Raw genomic sequence first — 18,514 nt, forward strand, 5'->3', positions numbered from 1 at the left:
AGGCATTAATCAAAATGGTTTAAGACTCACATATCTAGAGAGGAGGTGAATGTTGAAGGTGGTGAATGAGGCATGTAGTCCGCTTCTTGAGCGTTAGAACTCCATTTATCCAGGCAAGTGGAGAGTATTCCATCACAATCCTACAGAGTGATGCTGGGGACCTCAAGATGAGTTGTTCACTTGATACTTCTGGCTCACCATGTTTTCAAACACTTCAGACTTGAATTTCGAGCAGATGTGCTGGACACCCTTATCATTGAGGATGTTTATGGAGCCTGCTCCTGCACTGAGATATTTAATTATCCACCCAAATTGGCTGTCATACTTGCTTATAATATAACATCTCCCCATTGCCAGTGCCAATCTACATGGATGGCCAGAGGCAAAAGCATGACCCAGCCCAACATCCTCTGGATTGGACTTTGTCCATCTGCGAACATATGAAGCAAAAACCAACAAAGGTCAAACCAGAAATAAACTATGAATCAAATTTGTTAGATCTTTGTGGTTCACTGTTATCACAACATTCTAGACCTCAGCATTTGCCCTGTAAAATAGTGCACAGCCGAGTACTTACTGTGCACTGTCTGGGAGATGTCAACACATTCACACTGTCTGTCTCTCTCTCTCTCTCTCTCTCTCTCTCTCACACTCACACACACACACACACACACACACACACACACACACACGGAGCTCAACTGAATGTAGCAGTACCTATCGTAACTGGAAGCCTCTGTTCAACACCCCTCCCTTGACTTCCGATCGTAGAAACATTGGAACAGGAGTAGGCTGTTCAGCTCACTAAACATCACAAACATTACTCTCCCACACATTCACTGATGAATGAAAACCAACAATTTGGTTGAAACCGTCCCTGTTACACCTCAATTATCACTCCATGATGACCTGTTCCATCCACCTACCGCACACCTTCCATCTCAGTGCCCCTTATGGAGCAACGTTTTTGTACAAAACCTACCTTTGCATCAAGGAAGAGGAAACTGAGCAAGTCACTAATGTGTTCCTGGTATCAAAAATCATGATGGCAGACTTTGAACAAATATGACATGAGGAATTTTACCAAAAGGTTCACTGTGCAGCCAACGTCCACTACTGCGACCTTAGTATATTATGTATTTGTGAAGAGATACATTAATGGTGCACATTTACAATGACTAAATGGTGGACAATTATCGTGCATTGGGCAAATGAGGAAGATATGGATTGGCTTTGAGGATTTGCTTTCAGCAATCAATAAGTAATATGGCAGACTTTTAAAGCTGTATGGTTAAGTAGATCATTTAGCGTGCAGAGGAAGCCATTTGGCCTATTGTGTCCATTTCAGATCCCCATATTGTAATCCAGTCAGTTGCACATCACTGCGATTCCCATTGTTTCACCTTCCTCAAGTATGCATCCAATTTCCTTTTGAAATTGTTGTTTCTCCTTCAACTGTGCGTGTGGGCAGAAAGTTCCAGATCGTTATAACTCCCTGCCACAGAAGGTTCTTTGTCACATTCCCCTTGCACTTCTTGACCAAAATCTTAAATCTGTGCCCCACGAGCTTTATACAATAGACTGACAGAAAGAGTGTTTCTTTCCCTACCTTATTTAAACTGTCATAATTTTGTACATCTCTATAAAAGCTTCCCACAGTCTTGTATAAATAAAACAAAGAAATCTGAATGCTGGAAATCTGAAACAGATTCAGAAATTGCTGAAAAAACTCAGCAGGTCTGGGAGCCTCTGTGCTGGGAAAACAGAGTCAATGTTTTAAGTTCAGTAGCCTTTCTTCAAACCTTCTTCGCTCAGAAATGAATAACCCCAGCAATTCCAACCTAACCTCACAGCTTAATTCACCATCCTGAATACATTTGGTAAAAATCCTCTGCATTTTCTTGATGTCATTCACACGTTCACTGAAGTCCCAGGGTGTATTATTAAATAAGATTTGACATCCAGCAATGTAGTGATTACTGATCCAAATTCTTGCTGAAAGATATGGGTGTCAAAGATCATCTCAAAGAAGACAGAAAGATTAGCGGAGACATTTTGGAGCAAGATTTTAGAACCCAGCTAAAGGTATAACCACCAATGTAGGAGTGATTAAAGCCAGGAAAGGGAATTAGAGGAGCACAGAAATCTTGAAGCTTTGAGTAACTCAAAGAGGTTACAGAGCTGGGGAAACAGTGAGACCACAGAGGATTTTGAATACTAGAATGTTTTCACAAAACAGTGGCCCTGCTTCAAACATGGATGATTGGTTATGAAGCTGTTTTGGAACGACCTAGTATAAATGCACTGAAATCTAAATATGCTGCAAACTGAAGGCAAGTTGATTGGCATCTATCTGGAGCATTCTAATGAACAGTCATGAATTAAAACATTAACTCCGTTTTACTTTCCAAAGAAACTGACCATAATTTTTCCACCATTTTAGTCATACTGTCGTGTAAGATAGAAACAAGCCTTTTGGCCCACTGCATCTATGCCAAACAGGAAACACCAAACAATACTAAATGAAAACTGAAAGAACTGCGGATGCTGTAAATCAGGAACAAAAACAGAAGTTGCTGGAAAAGCTCAGCAGGTCTGGCAGCATCTGTGGAAAAAGGAATCAGATTTAACCTTTTGGTTATTGTGACCCGTTCCTAGAACAGACCCTTCCACAGAACTGAGGAATGGTCATTGGACCTGAAATATTAACTCTGATTGTTTTCTTCACAGATGCTGCCAGATCTGCTGGGGTTTTCCAGCAACTTCTGCTTTTCTTCCAAGCTACACTAATCTCATTTACTTGCACTTGGTCCACAGTCTACAATGCTTTGGCATTTTAAATGCTTACCCAGATGCTTCTTAAATGCTGCCTCCATCACCCTTGCCTCACCATTCTTTCAACCCTGGCCTCTAACAGCTCTCTGATGTAACCTTTATTGCTCATCTATCTGTTCATAGAATCTCTATGTGGAAGTAGGCGATTTGGCCCCTTGGGTCAACACTGACCCTCCAAAGTGCCTCCCAGAGCCAGGCCTACGACCTTACCCTACACCCTTCAACTCTACATTTCCTAATGACCAATTCACGTGACCTGCACATCTTTGGACTGTAGGAGGAAACTGGAGCACCCAAAGGAAACACTGCACAGACATGTGGAGACCGTGCAAACTTCACACAGACAGTCGCCTGAGGCTGGAATTGAACTTGGATCCTTGGCATAGGGTGACCCCTATATATTATGTTGTTGATTTTTTTTCATTAATACTTCACTGAAATTTTTTAGCTTGCATCTTTCTAAGCTCAAAATGTGTCATTTCTCATTCTTTTCATTAAAATCTTCTATTCATTCTGTCCAAGGTCCTTTACTCCTTACATTTCTTTGTCAGGCATTTCAAAAGCGCTGTTCAGGTTTAAAACCCCAAATATCTTTTTAACTCGCTTGTGGCCTAAACTGATGTTTCTGATGCTTCAGTGACATCTGACCTAATATCTCTGTAGGTGTCTCAATATCACAATCATTTTTTTAATGCTCATATGAAGCAGTTGAGATGTTTCATTAGATTAAAAACATGACACAAACATAGGTTGTTATTTCTTTTAATTTTAAAACGAAAATATTCATCAGATAGTTGAGGAACAGTATCATATTAGTTTATTTATCTAGAAATTTATATCAAGCCTTTCTTATGACATCTCAGTTTTGTTTTACAAGATTCCAGGGTTTTTAAATCTATATTTGGAAGTTTAGTCATCGCTATTCAGCCATTATTGGCTGTGATTCAGTTAGTAATACTCTTACCTTTGCGGATTTAGGCTTTGAGCACAAAAACGTTCTGTTATTTCAGATGACCTGCAGCACAGTATTTTGTGTAACAATGCGCCACAAGAAACCTCTCACAGAATACAATTCTCAAAGACTACCTCTTTCTACGATCAGTGTCATCATTTAGATTGCTCAGTGAAGTCCCCTGGGACGTTTCACTCACAGAATCCCCTCAGCGCGGGGACATCCCACCCAGACCCATACTATAACTCCCATAACCAATGCACCTAACTACATCTCACTGAACACTATGGACAATTCACCAGGGCTAAACCACCTAACCTGCAAATCTTTGGACTGTGGGAAGAGCAAGGGGAGACTGTGCAACCTCCGCAGAGATATCCTCCGGTGGAATCAAACCCCGGGTCCTTGGTGTAGTGAGGCAGTAGAACTAAACATTGAGCCATCACTTAAAGAACATGAGGACTAACGCGACTTGTTGATGAGTGTGACTAAGCCCCGCCTGCTTCCTTAAACTGTCACGTGGTTGGGGTGGACGCAGTGGCTCGCGTCCTGACGTTGCTGGGAACGTGCCGGGCCGGCGCACGCGTGGCTCGCTGGAAGGTTCCAGCAGTGAGAAGCCGGTGCTTCCATGGCCGGTTACATCCATGTCCCTCTTGCGGCCCCCGCAGTCCCCAGGCTTCACGTCAGCGTGGATGAACAGGACATGGAAACTGGCTCTTTGCGGCTCATGAAAGAACTGAGGCCGCACTGGGACCCGGCTCAGATCAGGCTGAAGGTAAGCGTAAGGCTGGGGGAGAGGGGGTGTGTGTCTCTGTCGCCAGGGCCTTGAATCTGCGCCGTTGTTGGCAGGGCCGGACTAGGCTGATGGTGATGAGGTGTTCTGTCACTTTGTTTAACCGTGACCCCTCCCCTCCCCTCATCTGTTCTTTCCAGAAGATAATCAGGCAGCACTGCTAGAAGGGTTAGGCCCTGGTGAGGAGGAGGGTGCTGATGGGAAGAGAGGGAATGGGCTGTGGATGCGGAGGAAGGAGGTATTGAGGGGGCAGAGGAGGACGGTGGGGGGCGGCTGTGGGGACACTGGAGGACGGGGGACACGATTGGGGCAACAAAATGTGAGGCTGGATGAACACAGCAGGCCAAGCAGCATCTCAGGAGCACAAAAGCTGACGTTTCGGGCCTAGACCCTTCATCAGAGGGCTCTGATGAAGGGTCTAGGCCCGAAACGTCAGCTTTTGTGCTCCTGAGATGCTGCTTGGCCTGCTGTGTTCATCCAGCCTCACATTTTGTTGTCGTGGATTCTCCAGCATCTGCAGTTCCCTTATCTCGGACACGATTGGGGGGTGGCTGTGGGGGCAAAGGAGGATGGGGGAACACGATGGGGGGGAGCGGCTGTGGGGGCACAGGAGGACGGGGGAACACGGCAGAGTGGACTGAACGCAGTTGCCATTTGGGAAATGTGTCCTTGGCATGGGATCTGCACTACAGGAGGTGTTGTCAAATGGTGTGGATAGAGTTGTAGATCTGTACAGCATGGAAATAGACCCTTCGGTCTGACTGGTCTGTGCCAACCAGACCACCTGAATCAATTTTGTCCCATTTTCCAACATTTAGCTTATATCCCTCTAAACCACTCCTAGTCATGTACCCATCCAGATGCTTTTTAAATGTAGTAATTGTACCAGCCTCTGCCACTTTCCTCTAGCAGCTAATTCTATGCATGCACCACCCTCTGCATGAAAAAGGTTGCCCCTTTGTTCCTTTTAAAACTTTCCCCTCTCACCTTAAATCTATGCTGTCTACTTCTGCACTGTACTACCCTGGGGGAAAGACCATGGCTATTCACCCTGTTTGTGTCCCCTCATGATTTTATAAACTTCTTTAAGGCCACCCCTCAGCCTCCAACACTCTGACGAATATGGTCCCAGCCTATTCGGCCTTTCCCTGTAGCTCAAACCGTCCAACTCTGGCAACATCCTTGTAAATCTTTTCTGAACCCTTTCAAGTTTCATGATTTTCTTCCTAAAGCAGGGAGACCGGACTTGAACGCAGTATTCTAACAATGGCCTAACCAATGTCCTGTACAGCAGCAATATGATCTCCCAACTCCTACGTTCAATACACTGACCAATAAAGGCAGGAATTCCAAACACCTTTTTCACTACCCGTCCTATCTGCGACCCCAATTTCCAGGAACCTGCACTCAAAGGCCTCTGTTCAGTGATATTCCCTGAGATCTTACCATTAAGTATATAAGTCCTGCCCTGTTTTGCCTTTCCAAAATGCAGCACTTCACATTTATCTAAAGCAAACTCCATCTGCCACTCCTCAGCCCATTGGCCCATCTGATCAAGGTCTTGTTGAACTCTGAGGTATCCTTGGCTGTCCATAACACCACCGATTTTGGTGTCATCTGCAAACCTACTGAGCATGCCTGCCGTATTCACATCCAAATCATTTATATACCTGACAAAAAGCAGTGGACCCATCATTGATCCTTTCAGCACACTGCTGGCCACAGTCTTCCAGTCTGAAAATCAACCCTCCACCACTACCCCCTCTCTCCTGCATTTTGAGTCAGTTCTGTATCTAGATGGCTGGTTCTCCCTGTATTACATGTGATCTAACCTTGCTAACCAGTCTACCATGAGCAACGTTGTCCCCTGCCTTACTGAAGTCCATACAAATAACATCTACCGCTCTGCCATCATCAATCCTCTTTGTCACTTATTCAGAAAACTCAATCAAGTTAGTGAGATGTTATTTCCCACACACAGACATGTTGATTATCCCTAATCAGACTTTACCTTTCTAAATACTTGTAAATCCTGCTTCTCAGGATCTCCTCCAACGTGTCCACCACTGAGGTCAGGCTCATTGATCTGTAGTTCCCTGGCTTTCCCTCACTACCTGTCTTAAATGGTGGCACCATGTTAGCTAACTTCTATTACATCTGCTGTGCTTCCATTTCCTTTCATGCCCTTCATTGGGTTCTCACTTTCTGACATTTCTGCTTGTGCATGCATTTCCAAATTTGAATCTCATATCTCAGAACCTGAAAGACAAGCAGTTCAAATGAAAGGTCATTGACCTGAAATATTAACTGTTTCTATTTCCACAGGTGCTGCCTGACGTGCTATGTATTTCCAATATTTTCCTTTCTGATCTGTTATACAGTTCCAGCAATGTCTTTTTCACATTCAGGTTTCCAACTTCTGCAGTATTTTGTTTCTGAATCAGGAATCTCTGATCCTGAAAGTGGCATTCAGTAATCCTAATTGAAGTTATAGATGTTATCCTACAATTGATTGTCCTGTTTCACCCCTCATTATCCAAGCAGTAGCAATGATCAGCCATAACATAAGTCTCTCTTGTCTGTGTCCAATTTGTTTTCCACTGCATTTGCTTGGTCCCGTTTTTATATGTCCAGTGCACCGTAGAAGTTCAAGCAATAGTTTATCTTCCCATTTCTAAACTCTCATTGTCACCTTGACTGTTTGTCCAGGCACCCCTTTCAGATGCACCTAAAACCGAGCTTTGGGGCGGTTTGACATAGTATACACTTGTGTGCTCATTTAGTCAAATTTTGTCTGACTCTTTTTGAAGTGCTTCTGCATGGTTTCACCATTTTAACTAGGCTATATACAAATTGTTTTCTCAATGAGAAGATCCAGCAGGACTGAGAACAATCGTTGTATGGTAACTTGGTTATAGATTTGTTTGTTATATTGACAGTCATATTACAGCAGAAGATATCTGATGCTGATTTTCTGAATAAACGGATTTGTCAATGGAGATCTATCTGAAAGGCCATCCAGACCTAGTTGGATCCTGTCAATATGTCTGCTAGGTTGATTGTGTAGGAGATTGCTATGTAGTAGCAAAATATTTGATTCACTGTCTTGCTACATTTAATTATTTTATGCCACAAATTATTCAGAATTTGTATTGATAGGAATAGATAGTAGTTGGTAAAGCTGATTAGACTTTGTATTGAGTGTAGGAGACGTCAAGTAATTTAATTTCTCCTTCCTAGTCTTGTTACTCATTCTAATGTCATTTAGTTGAAGATAAACAGTGCCATCAGTTGCATGCAAAATATGAAATTTATATTGAGATTTCTTGACTTGGATAAGTGCCAGATTTCCAACTAAGGATTTCATAATCATGAACAAAAATTGATGGATAAACTCAACAGTTTTGGCAGCATTTGTGGAAAAAAAGTAGAGTTAACACTTTGGGTGCCATAGCCCTTCTTCAGAACTTATTTATAGGTTGCTGGACTGGAAGCATTAACTCTACTTTCTGACCACAGATGCTGCCAGACCTGAGATTTTCTAATAAATTCTAATTTGCTTCTGATTTCCAGTATCCATATTTCTTCAGTACTTTTATTAAAATTTCACAGTGTTTGAAGTCTGTGTGCGTACAATTTTAATACAAGGGTTTCCTGATTTACGAATACCCTCCTCATGTGCATTCATACATATGATTGTAATCCCATAAAGGTGTAACTTAAAAAATCCCACAGGCATTTCCTTATAAACCATGACTTGGTTGTGCTCAAACTGTGAGCAGATTCAAGAACGGATCCTGTTCTCAACCAGGGGCTGCCTGTATGAACATCAGTATATGTTGGTGAACTTTCTGAAGCTTTGATACTTTAGAATAGTGCATGATTGATTGTGTTTCTTTCCACTTTTAACAGTGCTACTAGAGTATGATCTGAATGTAAGATATTGATAGAATAGCAATTTGCCCAGTTGATATGATTTAAGGTGTTTTATTGTTTCAGTTTTTTAATTTTGATTCAACAGGTGTTCACAGATGGTATCACGAATAAACTTGTTGCTTGTTACGTTAGTGATTCATCAGATGATGCAGTTTTGGTGAGGGTGTATGGCAACAAGACAGACTTGTTTGTTGATCGTGAAAATGAAGTGAAGAGCTTTCACGTCTTGCATGCTCATGGCTGTGCGCCACAACTGTACTGCACCTTTCAGAATGGGCTGTGTTATAAATTTATGGAAGGCGTTGCATTGGATCCAGAACATGTCAGGAATCCATCCATTTTCAGGTACTTCTTTCCACCTCTTCTAGATTTCACAAGTATTCAAAAAAATAGAAAATCATAATTTTTGTTTTTCACACTATTTGTGGTTTAACGTGAGCACATCATTGTAGCACCAGCACAATTTCATTTAAAGGACAATTGCTGATTTAGTAAAAACCAGAATTAAACTTTGTGAAATAGTCTTTTGTGAGCCTGTTGCATGATTTTTCTATCTAGCATCGGTCGTTTATTTTCTACCTTAGTTTTTGTTAGGGGGTGGTCATGCATCTGAACTGGTTGTTAAGTTCTCACTCAGTACTTTGTAATGCATTTTACAGGCTGAGCATTAAATTGTGCCTTGGTCTAGAAGTGAATAGTTATTTAACTCTAACAGGTTTAGCCCCGTCCAATTTATATTTTGAGCTCAGTGGTTTGTTCTGCTGTCTCAGCACCAGGGACCCGGGTTCCATTCCAGCCTTGGGTGACTGTCCTGTGTGGCGTTTGCATATTCCCTCTGCATCTGTTTGGATTCCCTCTGGGTGCCCCAGTTTCCTCCCACGGTCCAAAGATGTGCGGGTTAGATGAATTGGCCATGCCAAATTGCCTGTAGTGTCCAGGATTATGTAGGTTAGCTATGGGAAATACAGGGTTACAGGGATAGGGTTGGGTTTGGTAGGATGCTCTTCGGAGAGTTGGAGGGGACTTATTGGGCCAAATGACCTATTTCTCCATTGTAGGAATTCTATGATTTCATGAAATGCGTCCTTAAATGGAAATTCCAGATGCAGTGCATTTTACTCATATATGTGCCTTTGCAACTTTGATCCTACTGGAGACTTGCAAATTGCAAATTGGAGACTGGCTGAAGACCTGCAGATTTATTTTTCTGATTACACAATTCAAATCAGTAACTAAATGGCTAAAGAGTGTGTTGAAGGTTTAGAATGACTACCTTTAACTCGAATAGAAAAAAAAATATACTGTGCAAACATTTAAGTGAGCCCTAGTCTAAATAAAAGTGCAACAACTCACTTTTTAAAACACCATTAAATATTGTTGCTGTTAATGGGTCATTCTGCTGTTTAAATTGTTAAATGTTCCATAAACACTTGGAAAATGAAAACTATGTAGTATGGTACTATTCTGCAATTTTCATGTTGGGAATTGGTGATTATAAAATATAACAAAGTCATCCAGTGTCACATTTTGTTTGTCAAAGAGTGTGGTGGGACTTTGGCTACAGGCCCTGTGTCCAAGGAGAGATCCAGATGTATTTTCAGTATTGTACTTCACAAAATGCTACAGTGAATTACCCCTTCAAATGGTGACAGTTTGTTCTGGTCCTCACAGTTCTTTTCTGTGCCTTTTGACAGTTAAATTAGAAGAGACGTGAGCTTTTTAATGTTGTCGAAGATATGACTTCTAAAGATAAATAGGAATGTTAACAGTGAGTGAGTGTTTTTCAATTCCAATGTAGTCTAACATTACTGCTGGTCTAATTTGATTCCATTTAAAATGCCACTTCATTTTCTGCTGCTCAGGCTTATAACCAGACAACTAGCAAAGATTCATTCCATTCATGCGCATAATGGCTGGAATCCCAAGCCAAATCTATGGTCAAAGCTGGAAAAATACTTCAGTCTTGTTACCACTGAATTTGCAGATGAACGTTTGCAGGCAAGGTATGATTTATTCATTGAAAATCTGTATTTTGACCCAACTGCACTATGTAGCTACATCATTTTTGTATTTTTCAGGAGGTGTCTTCCATGAGCAAATTGTAACTATGTATGTGGCAAATGAGTTAACACTGATGTACATTAGAATAGCTTAGGGTGATAGATGGTGTGGAATTGTGCCCCATGGGCATAGTCTTGGGACAACTGCAGTTTTAATTTTCATAAATTACGTTGTATTCAAAAACCCCATGCAAAATGGTCAACATTGCATCAGTTACCAGCTGAGCCAAAGTGGTGGAATTGGTGAAAGTTCAAATTACAATATATGGGGTGGATGACAGCTGTAATTTAATGCAAATGTGCAAAGTATTGCATTTGGAAATCAAAAATAACGTGTAGGGTGCAGTGTTTTTGCTATTTTATTTATTTGGCATGTTCAAGGTGAAATCAATGGATGAATCAAAAAACAGAAGGTCAGAAATTTTTAGATTATAAAAGGAAACAGAAGTAGGCCATGCAGCCTGTGGAATTTGTATCGGTTTCAATGAGATTATAACCAAGCTGAGAATCCTCAACTCAACTTTCCTGTCTTAATAGCCTTTGATTTGCTTTCTGAATTAAAAATCTGCCTAACTGAGTTTTAAATATACTTAAGCTCTCAAGTAAAGGAAGTTGGATACATTCACTACCCTAAGCCAACAAATTACATCTCACTTAAGACAGAAATGGACAACCCCTTACTTTATAATGATCCTATTTGGTCCTAGACTCTTCCAGAAGGAAGAGGCCACTCCTTATCCACACTGCTGAGCATCTAAAGAATCTTGTCTGTTTCAATGAAGCCTTCTCTTCTAAACTCCAATGAGTAAATGACTAGCCTACTCAGCCTCCCCAAACCCAGAATCACTGGGTTAAACCTCTCTAGACTGCAAGTACATAAAGTTATCAAAGCTGCTTTCAATATTCCGGATGTAATCTAATTAATATTATTTTAGCAAAACCTCAGTTTAGCACTCTATTTCCTTTGAAATAAAAGCCAGCAGTGCAAATGCCTTCAATATTACATATTGAATTTGGATGTTAGCATTTTGTGATTCATGCATGGGGCTGTCCAAATACCACTGCAGTTTGTTTTTTAATTTTTTGCTTTATCTCTGCATTTAAATAATAGTCACCTCTTCTTATCATCTTACCAAAATGCATAATGTCTTGTTATACCCATCTGCTAAGTTTCTGCCCGCTCACTTAACCTGTCTGTATCTCTACTTCGGCTCTGACATCCTGACACCACTTGCCTTCCCTCCTGTTTTTGTGTCCGCTGCAAACTTCATGAAGTACGTTGACTGTCCTCATCCAAGTCATTAACATATTACAAATAATTGTGGTTCAGGCATTGATTCCTGTGGTACTCCGATGGTTATATGTGGCTATCCTGAAAATGCCTTCTTATTTTAATCCCAATTCTCTGTTCTATTTGTGAATCAATTCTCTTTTCATGCTAATATACAATCCTCTAAAATATGTACATTTATCTTTTCAAGTAGCCTTATTGTCATAAAGTGGACATTGACCATCCCCCGTCCCACCCCTGAGAACTAACACCAAAACACCCAAAGAGGAGCACCCCGCTCTATAATCTATAAAAGGAGTGTGAAAAGTGATGTAACCTGACTTTGAGCAACTTCAACTGGTCAAATAAACTAAATCCCTGGTGCTCACTTTACAATGAACAAGCAAACATTTTATTTGTTTAGCTCTAACTGTGAACAAATTAACTAAACTATTAACAAACAGGATAAATTCCTTCTAACTACTAACAATTGCCAAATATAGCAAGATTCTAATGGCATGCTGTTCGAATAAATATAAGGCCCAGTTGTATATTTTTTAAAAAATTGTTCTTTCGAAATTACCGCCAGGTTATGTCTTTCGGAATGTTCTGTGCTTTCTCCATCAATAATAGTCAGGAATATTAACTCACTGTATCATTGGAGCTGTTGTTATTTAGATGGTGCCTCCTGTAAGGCATAGAGGATGCCGTAAGAGCCAGTGATTCTCTCTTGAGAGCTGAGGGCTATTAGCTCTGAAGTCTTTGACCAACTGCCCCCTTCTTTTATACCCTTGATGACACGTCAATATTTCTTAGGATGGGATTGGTCCTACATTGTCAAAACCATTAGATTTAAATTTAATTTGGTTTTCAGTATCTAAGTGCCTGGTTCAAATTGATTGGCTAAATTCAAAACTTGTCCTGGTTAAAAATTGCCGCTTGGCCTGCTAACTGTACAACCTTTTGATACAAATGTTTGAATTTGGGTGCTGTTTGTGTACTTGCAAACTTATAAGCTGTTGCTCACAGATATCTCTAAGCAAAGAAAAAGTAGAATCTTTTAAAGGGACGACGCATTGCTTTCTTCCTGAACATTTTACAAATATCAAATTCTAACTTCCTGTCTTCCAATTCGCATGTGCTCTACCCAACTTCGAGACATTATGTATTCTATCTGATGGAATGTCTTACGGAGCTCTAAATATACTATAACTATTGATTCTAATTTATCAATCATCCTGTTACATCCTAAATTCCTACGAATAAGGCCATGACTTACCTTTCCTGAAGCAATGTTTTCTCTTCATTGTATTTGTATTTCTAACTGCTCCACTACCACATCCTTTTAAAGTAAAGGTGATGACTTTTTATCAACGATAGATACAAAGCTAACTGGCCTGTAGTTACATGTAATTTGGTTGTCTCCCTGTATTGAATAAGGGTTTTTGGAAGGTTAATGTGAGTGCAACTACTACCTCTGGCTACTTCCTTTAAAATGCTAGGGTGCAACTCATCTAATTTGGTAAACTTACTGGCCTTTAATCTCGTTGGAGAAAAAGTACAACTGAAACTAATAACAGTCATTTACTACCCTATCCATCCTTTAGCCCCTTGAGATTTTTTAATATTTAAGTAATGCTATTTGTGTCCTCTACCAGTGAAGATTTATGCAAAGTATCTATGCAACTCCTGTGCCATTTCCTGGTTCCCCTTTATTTCCTGGCCTCATTCTCTAAGGGGACTTGTACTCACTTTGGCCTGTCTCTCTTCTGTATAAATTTAAATAAACTTTTACTGTCTCTTTATATTCCATGCTAGTTACAGTTAATTTTCTTCTTATTTGGTCATCTGTTGTCTTTTAAAATTTACCCAATCTGTTGGATTATGATTAATTTTGCTACATTGTATATATTTCTTCCAATCTGATATTATGTTCAACTTGTTTGATTAACCAAGCCAATACTAATACAGTGCGGGATTTTTGAATCTTAAATATAGTTGCATTCAGGAAACATTCAGCTGTACTGAACTGGTTGTGCTCTGGCCTCTTCCAACACAATCCTGCCAGCCCACCACCACCTTCAGTTCTAAGGATGTCGTTGACTTCAATACCTAACTGCCTACTAATTCCTAAAATAACCTAATGTTCTGCAGCACTGCTATTCAGCTACTTCTGACTTCTCACTGGCATTTTTGTCTGGAACCTCTGCAGTTCAGTTGCCATTCCCACCAGTACAGTTTAGAAAAATAACAGGCACTCCAACATGCAGTCTACACCGGTTTCTTTTTCCAGCTTTGTCCTTTATACTTCTTTTCAGTGGTATCTGCACTGTCTTGTCAAAATTGAATGTTCCTACTTTGCAACTTTTGGACCTATCTGTTCCGTAACTGTTGCGAGCCGTGGATTGGCTGGCTTGCTCGGTTCAAAGAATGGATAAAATAATGAATTTCATGACATCTTTGTTGAAGGCAGCCTCTTCCTGTTAGATTGTTATGCTGTTTTCTACTGTATTAGATCAGGCTGGCCCTGTAGATCCCTACTAGGAAAGAAGACATTGGAAGCAAATCTACCATTTGCATCTTTTACCTTCCTGAACTGTAATTAGGGTCATGTTGCATTTAGTGTTTTAAAATTATTGAATGTGGAAGATTTTAAGTTGATTTCCACTGACCTTGCATGATAAGTTAAAACTCCATTGTTAAAAGTAGAGATACAAATTGATGAGTCAAAACGTGCTAGGTACTGCTGTGAAGTTCTTGAAGGATATAATCATAAAATAAGACTGCAATAGTTAGATATAAAGCCTTGGTGAGAGTGTGAAAGTAAAATTAAGAGGATAGTACTTTGTGAAAGTTGCTGCCACAAATAGTTGGGATGAATAGCTTGAATTCATTTAAAAAGAACTTGAGTGGGAGTAGGTCATTCAGCCCCTCCAGTCTGTTCCAACGTTCTAGATCATAGATAATCATTCACTTCAAATTCATATTCCCAAGTTATCTCCTTGATGTGATCCGAGATGGAGAGCTAGACAAACATGAGAACAGAAAAGCATTATGTACTGATAGTTGAAGGAATTTCATGGAGTGTTAATAGCATGAACTTGTTGAGCCATATGCCTCCTTCTCTCCTGTTTATCCCAAGTTATGTTAAGATGCATCTATCATATTGGAATGAGCAGACTGAGACTGGTGTCTTAATATTGTAAAGGACTTCGCTAAAGATCACTGTGGAGAAGTATTCTGCTTGTGTGAAAGTCTGGTACTAAGGTACGTATATAAGATGGCAAATAGCTGATGGTTAAGAAATTGGTCATAATACGTCTATGCAGTGTTTGAGAATGCAGGACGGGCTGCCAGCCGTGTTGTTGATGCACATCGAATTTAAAGTACTTGAGGAAAAACCTGTTACGGGTCTGAGGGACCAAACTGGAGAAGTACATAGGCAGAGTGTGAAGAGACACATAGGATGAAGGGAAAAATAAGTCCTAAACACCAGCATAGAATAGATGGGCAGAATGATTTATTACTTTACTTTAGATTTTGTATACTTTCATTGATAGAAGGAAGAGCTTAGATGGTACATGTTATCACTGGAATGAATGAAGTATGTTCCAACAACAACAAGATCTAGGATAATATTGTCTCATTTGGTCCATATAAACTGTAAACTACTTTTGTTTCAGATCTTCTTCTACTGCAGTTTTTTGGTTCATTTGAAAAATGAGAATGTCCCTGACTTTCTTTTACATTCTTGCCAATTCTTGCAGGTTCACGATGCAAGTCCCTCGTCTTCATGAACTTAAACAGGAATTGGCATGGATGAAGGAACACCTGTCTAGCCTTGGCTCCCCAGTAGTGCTGTGCCACAATGATTTATTGTCTAAAAATATTATCTATAATGAAATACAAGGTAAAGCTCCAGCAAGTATTTGACGTGATTCAATTTGTCTGTAAATGAACTGCATCTTGTAAGCAGTGAGTATGGTAGATTAATTTAGCCCGATAACAAACGCATTACTCCATTTTGAATTGGATTTTGCTTTTGTTTTTGGAATTCAGGGTCCAAAAGCTCAGTGTGTTTGTGTGTGTCTGTGTCTGGTTGAATTAATTGGGTTCCTAACCTGTAACTTGGAGTGGTTATGGAGAGAACACAGTCTAAATGGAGTATTATGTTTAAAAATGTAAGTACATAAGACTCCTGTTTCTATGCAGGCAAGGTTGGGTGTGTTTTTATAATAATACTTCTATAATTGCTTTAAGCATAAGCACTAGGCACTGAAGAGGTCTTGGAGGTTTTGGCAGGCTTTTCTTAAAATTCACTGATGAGTCACAGATGTTGCTGGTTGGCCAGCATTTATTGCGTATCCCAAGCTGATCTTGAGGTGGTGGTGAACTGTCTTGAACTGTTGCAGTCCTTGTGCTGTTGGTCCACCCATAATGCCAGTGCGGCAAGCTTGCCAGGATTTCAAACCCAGCAACAGTGAAGCCTTGTAGATGGTGGACAGGATTTGAGAAGTCAGGAGGTGGATTATTCACTGCAGTATTCCTAGCCCCTGACTTTCTCTTGTAACCCCAGTGTTATATGGCTAGCCTGTTCATCTGGTCAGTGCAACCCCCAGGATGTTCATCTTGGACCAATCTCCAGGTCCAGGGGCTGTTGTGGGAGATGAGAGAGGAATGTATAGTGACTCTGACCCAAATTTTTGATGCCTCCATGTTCTTAAGGGAGGTACCAGAGGACTGGAGGATAGCTAATGGGTTCCATTTTACAAAAAGGGGTAGAAATAAACTGGTAAGTTTAATATCAGTGGTGAGAAAACTATTGGACTAACTAGAGAAGGAGAAAATTTAAGCTCCATTTAGAGAAGCAGGGGTTGATCAGGCTTCGTCAGTGGAGCATTGTCAGAAAGATGTCATGCCTAACAGATTTTACAGAATTTTTTGAGGTGGTGATCGGGTGTGTACACAAGGGTAGTGCTGCTGATGTCATTAAGTTGGGTTTCAGCAAAGTGTCATATGTGAGACTGATAAAAGAACGTAAAACCACATGGGTCCATGGTAGCATGGCAAGTTGGTCCAAAAATTAGCTTAATGATAGGAGACAGATGGTGGAGACAGAAGACTATGATTGGGGCTGGTATCCACTGATGTAGTACACGGATCAGTGCTGCGTCCCTTATTACTGGTGGTTATATGAGCTCTCTAGATGAGGATGTGGGGAGGGATGATAAGTTAGTGGATGTCAAAGATTAGCTGGGTGCTTAATGTTGAGGAGGAAGATCTTAGATTACAGTACGCAATAGGTGGTGAGGAAGATGGAATTTAATCATGAAAATGTGAAGTGATGCACTTGCGGAAAACTAACAAGACAAGGGAATACTCAATGAATTACAAGACACTCGGAAGCTTGGAAACAAAGGGATCTCGGGGTGCTTGTCTCTAGTTCCCTGAAGATGGCAGGGGAAGTTAATAAGGTAGTTAAGGCATTCAGGCACTTGCCTTTATCAGTCGTGGTATAGATGAGAAGAGTAAGGAGGTTGGAGCTGTACGAAACTTGGGTGAGGCCTCAACTGGAGTACTGTGTGCAGTTCTGGTAACAAAATGATGTATTTGGGCATGCCGAGGCGATACCCCTGGGGTGAACGTTTTAACTATGAAAAGGCAGTATAGGCTTGTGTTGTTTACTTTAGAGCAGAGAAGTCTGAGAGGGGCCATGCTGTGAGATGTACAAGATTGAGCCACATGGACAGCGTGGATAGGAAATAGAGATAGCAAGAACTGCAAATGCTGGAGTCAGAGACAACACAGTGTGGAGCTGGAGGAGCACAGGCGAGGCAGCATCAGAGGAACAGGAAAATTGATGTTTCGGTTCGGGACCCTCCTTTCCTGGTTCTCTACTGCCTGGCTTGTTGTGTTCCTCCAGCTCCACACTGTGCCTGTGGATAGGAAGTAGCTGTTCCACTTACAATAAGGGTAGTAACAAAAGAGTATAATTTTAAGGAAAACGGTCGTAAGTTTAGAGGAAATTTGACAAACTTCTTTCATGCAGAGGATGGTGTGAATCTGGAATACACTGACTTGGTGGGGGTGTGACAGTTGAGGTGGGAAACCTCAAATTTTTTAAAAAGTACGCGGATTATCTTTTGATATGCCATAACAATCAAGGCTATGGGCCAAGTGTTGGAAAAATAGGTTACTGGAGGGAAGAAAACTGAAGGAAAGCTAAAGAGCAAAACCTAATAAGTCATACAATTGGATAACAAAGTGTGGAGTCGGATGAACACATCAGGCCAAGCGGCATCTTATGCTTGGCCTGCTGTGTTCATCTGGCTCCACGCTTTGTTATCTCGGATTTTCCAGCATCTGCAGTTCCCACTATCTCTGATACCAGTTATACAGTTGGTTCTAGTTCTGTGAGAAATCTTGTTCAAATTATATAATTTAAACTTTTTTTTCAGTTGAAAGTGTGTTTGTATCTTTAGCATGTCTTGTGTTTTTGATAAATAATTTAAATTTTGTCATGTGGAAAAAGAGGCATAGGATAAGTGTAACATTGGTTGCTGGTGTTTGCTGGGATGAGGTGGCAATCTCTTTTTGAGGAACATTCCCTCGCAGGATGGTGTTATCCTGAGTTGATGACCATGAATCTAGAAAAGATTAACTATTTC

The 18,514-nt window shown here is 40.7% G+C and overlaps 1 protein-coding gene across 1 annotated transcript in view; it reads left to right on the forward strand.

Annotated features, from left to right (window-relative positions):
• The first annotated feature begins 4,349 nt into the window (after positions 1-4,349).
• The window catches only part of etnk1 (ethanolamine kinase 1), a 39,403-nt gene continuing 25,238 nt past the window's right edge, over positions 4,350-18,514 (forward strand). Inside the window, exons 1-4 of the mRNA XM_048553967.2 lie at positions 4,350-4,562; positions 8,602-8,861; positions 10,379-10,519; positions 15,614-15,756. Coding sequence (XP_048409924.1) covers positions 4,416-4,562; positions 8,602-8,861; positions 10,379-10,519; positions 15,614-15,756 — 691 coding nt within the window. The 5' untranslated portion in view covers positions 4,350-4,415. The remainder of the gene's footprint in view (positions 4,563-8,601; positions 8,862-10,378; positions 10,520-15,613; positions 15,757-18,514) is intronic.

The sequence above is a fragment of the Stegostoma tigrinum genome, chromosome 25, assembly GCF_030684315.1.
Source record: "Stegostoma tigrinum isolate sSteTig4 chromosome 25, sSteTig4.hap1, whole genome shotgun sequence".
NCBI classification, from domain to species: domain Eukaryota; kingdom Metazoa; phylum Chordata; class Chondrichthyes; order Orectolobiformes; family Stegostomatidae; genus Stegostoma; species Stegostoma tigrinum.